Source organism: Chenopodium album, chromosome 23 (assembly GCF_948465745.1).
Source record: "Chenopodium album chromosome 23, dcCheAlbu1.1, whole genome shotgun sequence".
Classification (NCBI taxonomy): Eukaryota; Viridiplantae; Streptophyta; class Magnoliopsida; order Caryophyllales; family Amaranthaceae; genus Chenopodium; species Chenopodium album.
Genome location: NC_137856.1, coordinates 33,122,104 through 33,133,893, shown reverse-complemented (window position 1 = coordinate 33,133,893; position 11,790 = coordinate 33,122,104). Strand labels below are relative to the sequence as shown.

Here is an 11,790-nt window from a genome sequence, read left to right as displayed (position 1 = left end):
CTAATGCAATGCTTCTCTATCATATTCTCCAGAATGATTCCTAAACACAAACTTTTGTAGCTATGATGCATAGCTTATCACAGGATGCTCCACACGAAAACTCGTTATCATGATTCTATGACGTAGCTGGCCTGGAACAGGATGCTAAAAATGAGATGATATTCAATGAGGAATCATATGAGACTGAATCTGCCTTTTTACTGCATATAAAGGAGCATGCAGTTCAACCTACAGGCTAAACTCAGAGAAAAACAGAAGGAAGTTAGGCAATGGCTATGAGTAATTGTAACATTTGGAGCTTTTACTTCAGGTTTAAGTCACACATGTTTATGATCCTATCACAGATAGGCTGGACTTTACTGTATTTCATCACTGAAGCATCCTTCAATAATGGAATGAATCCTTATGTTTACATAACATACCGCCATGTTGTTGCTGGGGTGGTGATGTTCCCCTTTGCTTATTTTCTTGAAAGGTGTATTTTTTTCTTTTCATATTTACATGTTCTACATCAATTTCATACTGTATGTACAATCTTATGAATTACATGCCTGCAGAATTTTTATTAATTTTTTGTCTATATCATGCAGACAAACAAGGCCAAAGTTGACAGTAGCTCTGATGGCAGAAATATTTGTGCTGCCCCTCTTCGGGTAAGCCTACAAGAGTTGGTACACAACCGAACATTGTAAGATATAATTAGTTGTATTTGTAGCTAGCATGTCATGTGTATGACCATCCTAAAAGGGAACATTCAGAGTAACGAGAATTTATAAGTGCACAACAATTATCGGACTTTAAATTCAACAGCACAATCCAAAACAACCTTCAAATATTCCCAAAATTTCCCTGCTTTTTCAATGTGTTCTCATTAGGTCCTTAAAAGCACCCCCTAAGAAGATCAATGTGCCCTTATTATCCTTCTTCGAGTGACAATTTTCTCATATTTGCAAGTTACAAGAAGGTATTCGGTCACTTGTTCTTCATAATTAGTATACATGAGACATACTCATACATATCATACACTTAGGAATTAGAATAAATGTCATGATAACATGATAAACACAATAGAAGTTCACAGTATTTAGCTGATTTTGGCAGGGTGGGATTGACACTAAACATGTATTTTGCAAGCTTAAAGTATACTTCACCGACATTTGTTGCATCAATGATCAACACAATAGCTTCCTTAACTTTTGTAATTGCAGTTGCACTCAAGTGAGTAAAACCCTTTCTTTGTAAATGACATACCTGAATTCTCCTTTGTACATTCGAAGAATTGTTCTTGTAAAATGCATTTTTTTTAACTATATACTATAACTATCCAGGATGGAGGTTCTTGATATATGGAACCCTCGAGGAGCTGCAAAGGTCCTCGGAACCTTAATTTCCCTAGGAGGTGTCATGGCCATGACATTGTACAAGGGATCTGTCATTAAAAACATCTGGAATCCTCTGCTTCATATTCAAGGAAGTACAACTACTAACGAAAACAGGTTGATAGGTTCCATTCTAACTGCAGCTAGCTGCCTATCATGGTCCATATGGTACATCATGCAGGTTTGAGTTATATTTCAGGGATGAGTCATTCAGTTAGGTTTTGGGCTTGTATGGGTTTGGTAACATTACGAGTCAATTTTGACAGCTCTAAAAACAAATAGCTGCTCACTAACCAAACACTCACATGAAATTTGATACTCTCCTTTGCTAGTTAAGACTCAAATCAGCTGATAATTGCTAATGCAGTAATGCCTATAAAAGCCTAGAACACTAACTATTTATAGTGAAGTATAGAGTTTTCCTTCAACCAGTTATGAATATATGATGTATTCTTATAAGTCTATATACTTCCTGATAAATATAGGCCTTTACTCTAAAACGATATCCTGCACGTCTGTCACTGACAACATGGATGAGTTTCATTGGCGCTGCACAGTCAGCCATTTTTACTGCATGTGTTCAGCGTAAGCCAGCAGCTTGGGCAATCGGTTTCAACATTGACCTCTTGTCTACTATTTATGCTGTAAGGATTGTTGTTGATGCAACCTTAGACTATGCTGAAGTATGATCACATACTAACAAATACTCAATATATGGTATGCAGGGAGTGGTTTGTTCAGGCTTAATAGTCTTCCTTCAGTTGTGGTGCACAGAAGAAAAAGGGCCTGTTTTTGTGACCATGTTCAACCCTCTTTCGACGATACTTGTTGCCTTATTAGCATATTTTGTCCTTGGAGAAAAGCTTTACATTGGCAGGTAAACTAAATTGATATTTGCTCCTAAAAACTGATTTTGAGAGAACATTAAGGCTTACTTTAACTGATCAAACCTGACTTTGCTGATTCACAACTGTTTTGATTATTTGCACTTCGTGATTTTTTAACTGATGTTTTTCTCATTAGAACTGATTTCACAAATTTAAACTGGTTTATACTAATTCAACCTGATTTAAGGAGTCGAAAAGACTCAAAAGAGCAGGGTCTAGTTGATTCAGAACAATTGATAAAATAAGAGCAGAATATATATTGAGCAAAAGATATGAGAAGATTAATAGTTTCTAAATTGTGTGTATGATCAGCATAATGGGGGCAGCTATTGTCATCTTTGGTATGTACCTCTTAATATGGGGCAAAGAAGAAGCACAGACAAACTTAGCCGGGATCTACCTGAACTATAAAGACTCGAAAAGTTTAAAACCAGAGGCATTCAGCACAGAAAATGGCGAAGAGGTGACAACAGAGCCATAGACACTGGAGAAGATGGCTGTGGTGCAATTACAAAGGCACATAGAAGCTGGGAGTAAAATAATCCATCAGTCATCTTCAAACTCACCAAGATTAAGCAACTATATAAACTGTCAATAGTATAAAGATGCCTATTATGCTTGCATGAATTACGAAAGATAGGATCAGTGCTCCCAGCTTAAGCTTAGTCAGTATCTGATTCTCTTTTCTAGGTTAATTAACATTAGCCCTTTGTCAGACTAATCCTAAAGAAACATGCCTGTAATATTCTGTTAAGTACTTCGTATTAGTTTTGGCTGCTGTTTGACATGAAAAGTTTACTATGTAAAAAGGATATGATTTCAACCTATCAGTCTGCTTGCATCTATATTAGCTTGACAGGATTGTAAATCATGTTAACCAGTGTAATCATCCACAAAGACTGTTTGGTCCATTTTCCTCTAATTTTTGCGATCAGTAGTCGCACAACTACACAAGAGTTCAATTTCACTGGTATGATGAATTTGTGGAATCGACTCCCAAAATCAAGTTTAATGGAAATCTGTCAATCAAACAATATAACCTTCCCAACTTCCAGTATTCAAAAAAGTCCCATGTCATATAATCTTTTCAAACAAATCAAAATTTTCAAAAATTTTACTTCATAGGCAGGTGTCTGGCTTCATTGCACAACGGACTTGTCATAGATAAATCTTACATCCCTGTCTATAGATAATATATATAGAACAATTAAGATCTGGATATTTAAAAAATGAACAACTGGTTGAATGATTCAGAAATATCGTTGAATTTTTATATTATAATCATAAGTTCATGAATCATGCATATAACAATAACAATTAATTCTGTTTGCCTTCAACAGATTAGACTTAATGATAAAGCCAACTTTAGCGGATTGCTACAGGCTTTGACAAAAAAAATTTATATACAATTCTTGCCGACCAATCCGTATGTCAGAGTTCTTGACAGTTGACATCAAATGATACAAAAATAATACACTTGGGTACACCTACCTTTAAGTAAACTCGTATGCAACTAATAAGAATTCGTGACCTTCCCTCCCCCAAACAAAAAATAGGTCTTGGACTTTTTTTCCTAAAATATGACTTACATCACATATTTAGCAGGGAATGTGGAAGGAATGATTGTTTCAGGTCAATCAAGCTTGTATCAGTCTAAGCAAAGGGAAAAAAATGAACAGGTTTATGACCATATTTGATCCCGCTGCAAAAGCATTTCCTGGTTTATCACAGGAGGTGAAATCTCGACGATAAGAATCTAGACAGCAAAACAAGCAGAGAGAAAACAGCAGGATTACATTCATACGAAATAAAAAGAACACACAGGAAATAAACAATAGGAGTCTTAATTAGTGTACTTACATAGTCTAGCAACACTCTACGGCGTTTAAGCCATGAGCCTCTGGCTATTCGAATCTATATTAAGGAAAAAACAAGTTCACCAACATTATATACATTCAAATAAGGAAAGACAAAACTTGAGACAAATGTCGCAGAATTCCTGTTGAGAAGAAATCTTGCAGTCTTGCACATCCACTTAAGCAGCAGGAGGCCTGAGTTCATGGTCACGAGAAGTATCACGAGTAGCTGGTGGTAGATAATGCCACATAGGGTACATACCATAACCAGGGTAAACAGCCATCTTATTTGGTCCAGCTTGATAGGCCGGTGGATAAGGAGGAATCATTCCAGGACCAGGCATGCCAGACATTGCTTTCATATGCAGCTCCATCTTTTCTTTTTCTGCCCTCAATATCGATTTCTCATCACGAAGTTCATTCTTTTCAGCCTATAGTAGGAAGCTAAGTTTAAGAACAGCAAAGGAGCTACTAAAAAGTAAAGATAAATATGATGATTGAATGAAGTCACAAAAACTCTTGTAAAACATGGGTTATACAAGATTTTTGTAACCTTTTATTGCAACTTTGTCATCAATTATAAGCTTATAGGTGACTGAAGAAATAAGTTATCACGCAATGCTCCAAGCATATATAATATGTGAGTAGGGAAATTTAAAGTCAGATAATCTTCAAAGTCTTGAATCTCAAAAGATAAAGGATTTAAGTATTTAACTAGAGAAATCCACAAATGGAATTCCACAGAAAAGGTTCCGATATTCTAACAAAATATGTGTCCAGAACTAGCCTAGAACGAACTTGACAAGAAGCTTCAAGTAATAGGGCAAAAGAAGTACTCACCTTTAAACTTTCAATTTCCTCTTGCAGCTTTTTATTCTCATCTTTAACCTCCTGATTTTCAATCCTTAACTGCTTCACAATTCTTATGGCATCAGATAATAAAGCCAATTTGTCAGCTTTGGCAGCCCTTCCAGGTTCCAAAACGGAGCTCAGGTTTAAAAAGCTGCAGCAGGAAGTAATATGAAACTCAATACGGTTAACACCAAAATATATATATCCCTAATATGTCCAATTGAGGTGGTGTTAATTCGAGGGTTTAGTAATGAATCTTTTGTGTAACTTGGTGAAAAAAATCCTAAATGGATGTCTAAGGTAATAAGAAATATTGTGTAATGAAGATGCTATCAAGCGCGCTGTAAAAGCTTAATACAAAGATGAAGAAATACATATTCCATACCATGCATCACTTGTTTAATGTTCAATTGTTGAATACAAAATGCTAAACCTAAAAAAAATATTACGCAGAAGCAGATTGCATGCCTGTCATTCAACTTTTCCCGTCTTTCTCTCTCACGGCATGCTTTAGTCTTTGTATTGCTGCAGACAGCAGAACGTCCCCTGCAAAACAACAAGAAGATATTAGAGTTAAGTGATACTACAGTCTAAGCTATCTGTTGATCTGAGCAACTTTATGCCACAACAGCATGAAGCAATAGCAGTTGTCACTGATAGCAAATTCTACCTTTTCTTAGGGCATTCCAATTCAGATTCTTGTTCTTGGAAAGCACTACTTGTCTGTGAAAAGTCGATTTCTATGCAAGAACTGCAAGGAAATTACTTCAGAGTAAGATAATATGACTGTAAACTGAGTTCAGAAATTAATCTAAACCTTCTATTAATACATGATAAATTATCTTATGCAGTAAAGGCAAAGTAACACCTTTTCTTGGGCCGTTGCCTCTCAGATTCTTGTTCTTGTATCATACTTCCTGTCCTTGAAAAGTCGATTTCGATGCTCGAACTGCAAGATAGATTTCTCTTAGTTAAGATTGAATCACCATGATTTGATCATGAAAACATCATCTAATCAAAACTTAAACCAAATCCAAATACAGCTAGAAGCTTAAAAATAATCAAATTTCTTGTGCAAAATCAAGATTTTTGGTTAGCATTATCCATCTTCAAAGTTCATTACTGCTTTACTTTCCTACCAAACTCTTAATTATAGTTAATTAATCAAAGAATTATCAATCATAAAGCTGAGTCAAATATTCCTATATACCTAAATCATCAAGCTGCAATATTTGCTATGCTTAAGCTAAAACACATTTAAAATAAAAGTAGATTTTCCCTATAAATCTATGGTACATGTTCTAATATGTTCACCAAACTCACAAAGAGCATGATTAATAATCACAATAGTCATTTTATCTACCTAATAGAGAGCATAAAGGCAATTGTAGACAAGATTTGATCTCGGGTTTTACGTTTTGACACCCACCCCCTCCACCCACGCGCACGCAAAGATTTTAGCCAACTAAACTAGTTCGCAACCACATAATCATCAAAATACTTACTCCCAATCGTTATAATGAGAAGAAAGCGTAAATTTCATCATATACAAGAAGCAAAGGTTACTTGGAAGGAAAAAAATTAAAACTTCATCATAAACCAAGTATCCCTCAATTAATCAAATACAACCTTTTCTACTTCAATCTTCTCCAACTAAGTTGATTAAGCAAAGAAATGAAAAATAATTATTTCCCACCTAATTTCTAGCATGAAGAACTAATTTAACTAAAAATCAAATTAAATCACCAAATGAGAAAAAATTCAATGAGAAATTAAGAAAATAAAGGGTATTTCATAAAAATTGAAACTACCTGGGATCAACCCAAGAAAAATTAGGGGAAGCAACATCATCAATGAAATAATCAAGGGGTAGATCCCAAGCAGAATCATCAAAAGAACCCATCTTTTTGAATTGGGGTTATAGCAGAAATATCAAATTAATCACTGAAAAAAATCCAGAAAATTTTGCTGAAGATTAAGTATTTATTTGTTCCCAATCATAAGAAAAGCAGAGAAAAATGACAGACAGAAGAAAAAAGGGGGCAGGAAGATGAATCAGAGATATGAGGGAAGAGATGGAGGGCCAGTTAGAATCTAACACGTGGTGGGATTTTGATTGGTGGGTGTTTTCAACGACAAGTGGAGTAAGCACTTCATTTTAGGGCCATAAAACAAAATTAATTAAAATGTTTGATAAAATTTTAAATAGTTACAAGTTTGTCATTAGTGACATGGGTGATATAATGACAGATAGAAAATCTTAGATAAAATTTCATTCTTTTCATTTGTTAGGTTTTGTGGTATATTACCTGTGATCATCTTGGTGTTTGTTGTCTTGTTGAACTTATTTAGTTTTTTTGTTAATTTTTATTTCATTTTTTTTTTTGGAATACTAGTTAAGGATATGTATCGGGATGTGTCAACAAATGTGAGGACATGCGGAGGGTTGACAAAAGATTTCCCTATTACAATCGGATTGCATCAAGGGTCTGCATTAAGCCCTTTTCTTTTTGCAACGGTTCTAGATGAATTAACTAGACCAATTCAAGATGAGGTTCCATGGTGTATGCTGTTCGCAGATGATATCGTTTTGGTGGATGAGACTAAGGATGGGGTTAATGTCAAGTTGGAGCAATGGAGGCAAAGGTTGGAATCTAGAGGGTTTAAGCTAAGTCGGAGTAAGACTGAATATTTGGTATGTCGTTTTGGCACTCAGAGGGGGACAAGCAATGAAGTGGTGAGTTTGGATGGAAAGGATTTGACCATGAGTGAATGTTTTAAGTACCTAGGGTCGATCATCCAGAAGAATGGTGACATTGATCAAGACGTGACCCACAGGATTAAGTCAGGGTGGCTTAAATGGAGAGCGGCCACGGGAGTGTTATGCGACCGCAGCATTCCCTTAAAGTTGAAGGGAAAATTCTACAGGACTGCCATAAGACCAGTGTTGCTCTATGGTACAGAATGTTGGGCTTCTAAGAAAGAGCATATTAAAAAGATGGAGGTTACGGAAATGCGCATGTTAAGGTGGATGTGTGGAAACACTTTAAGAGATAGAATCAGAAATGAGGTTATTCGCAAGAAAGTAGGTGTGGCGGGCATTGTAGATAAATTAAGGGAAAATCGTCTGCGTTGGTTTGGACATGTAAGACGGAGACCCGAGGGTGCACCGGTGCGAAGAGTGGAAGAGTGGGACCATGGAGGGATTAAACGAGGAAGAGGGAGACCAAAGATGACTTGGTTGGAAGGAGTGAGGAAGGATATGAAGTGCATGGATTTACGTGAGGATGAAGTTTTGGATCGTAAGGGATGGAGGAGAAAGATTTATGTTGATGACTACACGGAATAATCAAATTTGGTTCATGTTAGCCGACCCCACTTTTGGGATTAAGGCTTTGATTGATTGATTGAATAGAATTTTTATTTCATATCAAGTGTATGTTTTAATGTGTCGAGTTAATTGTTTATGCTTATGAGAAGTTTCATTGTCAAAAGAGGGAAATTACTGTGTCTAGTCAAAGTTGTGCATTAACTTTATATTAATTACCCCATATTTTCTTTTGACAAATTAATGTATTTATCATAGCATAAAATATAAACATTGTTTAAAATATCTCGAACACAGTTGAAGTAACATGGAATATTTAATTAAGATTATATTCTTATAAAAATATTCCACCAAAATTACATAAGCATGGTAAATATTATTGCTCATTTATATAGTTGACAAAAACAAAATTTTCTTTTTTTTTTAAATAACTTCCTTAATTAAAATTTAGTAATTAATTATTAAAAGATAACATACTAAGGACACACCAGAAATTAACACATGTCATTGCTGGTGTGCCTATTAGTATATAGTTATTGATGATTGAATAATCCCACCTTTATAGGGGATTTTCTTCTATTGGTCCCTTATGACCGGTTACTTGTACATTGAGTAAACTTTTTTTTTTATTTGAGTGACACGTGTGTTACTAAATAATTGGTCAAAAAATTAAAAAAATTTGATAAAAAAATTTAAAAAAAAAAAAGAAAAAGAAACCTCATCCAGCCCCTGCCATCAGCCTTGTGCCAGCATGCAGCCCCCCTCCTCTTGCCTCGTCGACGACCAAGCCACACTCCCCTGCCAGTAGCCAACTCCTCCCCTAACGGCGAGATCCATCTTGACACCCCTAGCCCCACCACCAAAAATAGCCCCTCCCCCCAACTCAAAACCCCTACCCTAAACCACCAAAGACCCCAACGAAATTACCCACATTAATCTGATTTGAACCTAGACAAACACGAGCAGCAGGAATCAGGTAAGGCTCTAAAAGTAAGATCTTTTTATTCAAACTCTTATCAACATTATATTAATTAATCGAACAATTGATTAGGTTGCAAGATTAACAATAAAACACTATATATCATCAACTAGAGAAATCAATAATCAAAATATCAATAATATCAATTAAGATTCATTATATAAACATGGTTTTCCAAACCCCAGAAGTAAACTACTCTAGCATGACATAAATAATTAAAACTAAATCTAAGGGATAAAACATATTTAAAAGCAGAAAATAGAAGTAACGGAAATTTCACCATATACCACTGAGTTTAAGCATAATTCACCGTATACCACCAAAAACTTTCTAATACATCATATACCACTCAGTTACTGTATATTAACACAAAATGCCCTTTTTGCTAACTGCCGTTAGTCTGCCGTTTGGGGGACTTTACTAATTCACCATATACCATTAATTTATAAGTAATTTCACCATATACCATTTAGTTTAAGGTTAATTCACAATATACCACTTTTTTAAAACGGTAACTTTTTTTGAAAAAAAATAGCCGTTGCACATTGATAACGGCTACTTTGTCTATATAAAAGCTGGGCGTGAGGGATTCATGTTTCAAGTCACTCTTCTAAACACATTTGCAAAGATGTCCACACACTCGAGATCATCGTCGTCCGGTTTTGATTCTTCGTTTGTAAGAGTGCCTAACAAAGTGTGTTGTTGTGGTAGGAAGTTTGCAATACGGAGTTCTGAATCGGCAAAAAATCCGCAACGGTTGTACTATAAGTGTGATGTGTGTGACACATTTAGATGGTGTAAGGGCAATGTCGAGCAAAATGTCCAATCGGGTTATGAAAATCAAAGTAGGGGAGGGATAGACACCCAATACTATGGAGATGAGAGCTTGTTGAAGCAAGAGTTGAAGGACCTCAAGCGAAGAGTAGTAAGGCAGCAAAAGATAGTTGATCTAGCAATAAAAATAGGAGTACTTATGTTTTTAGTTATTGTATTTGTAGCCTTGAAATGATTAATGTAAACAAAGTGCATTAGTTATATGTAGCCTTGAAATGATTCTTGTAATCAAAGTGCATTATCCTTCCAAAAATTATGGCCACATAATTGTGCATTAACACTTAAGGTCAAATAGTAATCCCTAAAAAACAACCAATTACTTAACAGTTTGTTGAGCAAAAAACCAGAAACTTAACAAAAAATTTTAAAAATTATCCCCAAAAAAAGTTGACACATCATGCGTGGCAGCTTCAAGGTTGCTGACTGTCAGCCTTTCTCTTCCTCCCCCTTCCTTTGGCTTGCTGTGAAGAGGTTGCTGCATCTTGTGCCTTTTTTGCTGCTTCCTTTCTTGCCTTACAGGTTAAGGCATTGTGTCCCAATTCCTTGCAAACACTACATTTGTTGTTCTTGTGCCTCTTTCCTTTCCTTGCTTCATGAGGGGCTCATCCAAGAGTCATAAGAAAGTAGGGTTCAAGAGAAAAAGGAAAATAATAATCCCTTGAAATATTTATATATAGACTTCATTCCTAAATTCTAATCTCAAAATAAATAAAGAAAATAAAGAAGAGTACGTAAGCATAATATTAGGTTGAACGTTGATGATGAGGCAATGATAATAAGCTACCACAAATATATGGGCGTCTGATGATGGGCAGTGGGTGCAGCTCGGGCTACGGGGGAAGTCGATTCGAAGCTTGGGCGTTTCTCGCGGAAGCTGCGGGCACAGCTCGCCCTGCGGGACTGGACAACTTTGAACATGCCATATTTCTTATTCTAGAAGGCTTATATATATAGGCGTATGACCTATCGTTTGATAGCTCTTCAATTCTTATTTCAAACGCAACTTGAATCACTTCTATCCAATTTGTAGAACTCAATATATGATCGAAAGGGTGAACAAAGGTTATTTTTAACACTTCGTAAATGTAGGCGTCGTTCGAAGTGCGCCTACGTTAAAGCATGTTGTGAATATGCTTGGCACTCATAGGAAGTGGGAATTGACATAACGATTAGGGACAAGGAAAGTAGGGAGCCGCCAACAAGTTTTAAGGAACTTGTAAACCGTTCACGGATCATTTAAGGCAACCACGATTAAGGGACAACGAAGGCAACAACGATTGACCCGTGAAGGTTACACCCCATTCATAATCCATGAGATTACTAACTCCATATGGTTCGGAACCACGAAAGGAGGATCGGGGATGATGGTACGAAGTGAGTCATGGAGTAACATTCGCCCGTATTGGCCTCTACTCGATTCTTATTGTGAAAAGCATTCCTGTGATCTCAAAGGCATACAAACAAAATATTTAATTCGCTCCAAACTATTATTAAGCTAAATTGGTTGAATATTAATGCAACATATAATTCTAAAATATTAGTGATCACTTTAATTTAATAATAAGATTAAAGGAACCTAAACCGGTTGTCCAAATTATCTTATTAGTCGTGATTTTCAATTACATATTCCCTTTAAACATGCAATATGGTGATCAATAAATATAGAATAAATAAA

At 35.8% G+C, this 11,790-nt stretch overlaps 2 protein-coding genes across 4 annotated transcripts; one reads left to right on the top strand and one right to left on the bottom strand.

Annotated features, from left to right (window-relative positions):
- The first annotated feature begins 252 nt into the window (after positions 1-252).
- Positions 253-3,177, top strand: LOC145608883 (WAT1-related protein At5g07050-like). Of its 2 annotated transcripts, XM_081664472.1 has the most exons (7): positions 253-475; positions 591-653; positions 1,102-1,218; positions 1,329-1,560; positions 1,865-2,023; positions 2,105-2,256; positions 2,579-3,177. In XM_081664472.1, exons 1-7 carry the CDS (start codon positions 270-272, stop codon positions 2,745-2,747), a joined length of 1,098 nt encoding a protein of 365 aa, XP_081520598.1. In that variant the 5' UTR covers positions 253-269; the 3' UTR covers positions 2,748-3,177. The 2 variants fall into 2 exon arrangements, with proteins under 2 accessions (XP_081520598.1, XP_081520599.1); XM_081664473.1 differs by lacking the exon at positions 1,102-1,218.
- A 497-nt stretch (positions 3,178-3,674) lies between these two features.
- Positions 3,675-7,018, bottom strand: LOC145607842 (transcription factor bHLH104-like). 2 transcript variants are annotated; one of them, XR_014105643.1, is made up of 7 exons: positions 6,786-7,018; positions 5,843-5,923; positions 5,645-5,725; positions 5,443-5,520; positions 4,963-5,125; positions 4,127-4,553; positions 3,675-4,022 (listed from the first exon to the last, which is right to left on the bottom strand). XR_014105643.1 is itself a non-coding variant. In XM_081663438.1 (6 exons), exons 1-6 carry the CDS (start codon positions 6,875-6,877, stop codon positions 4,302-4,304), a joined length of 747 nt encoding a protein of 248 aa, XP_081519564.1. In that variant the 5' UTR covers positions 6,878-7,018; the 3' UTR covers positions 4,037-4,301. The 2 variants fall into 2 exon arrangements, 1 of the variants encoding a protein (XP_081519564.1); XM_081663438.1 differs by lacking the exon at positions 3,675-4,022 and having other exon boundaries at positions 4,037-4,553.
- Between the last annotated feature and the right edge of the window lie 4,772 nt (positions 7,019-11,790).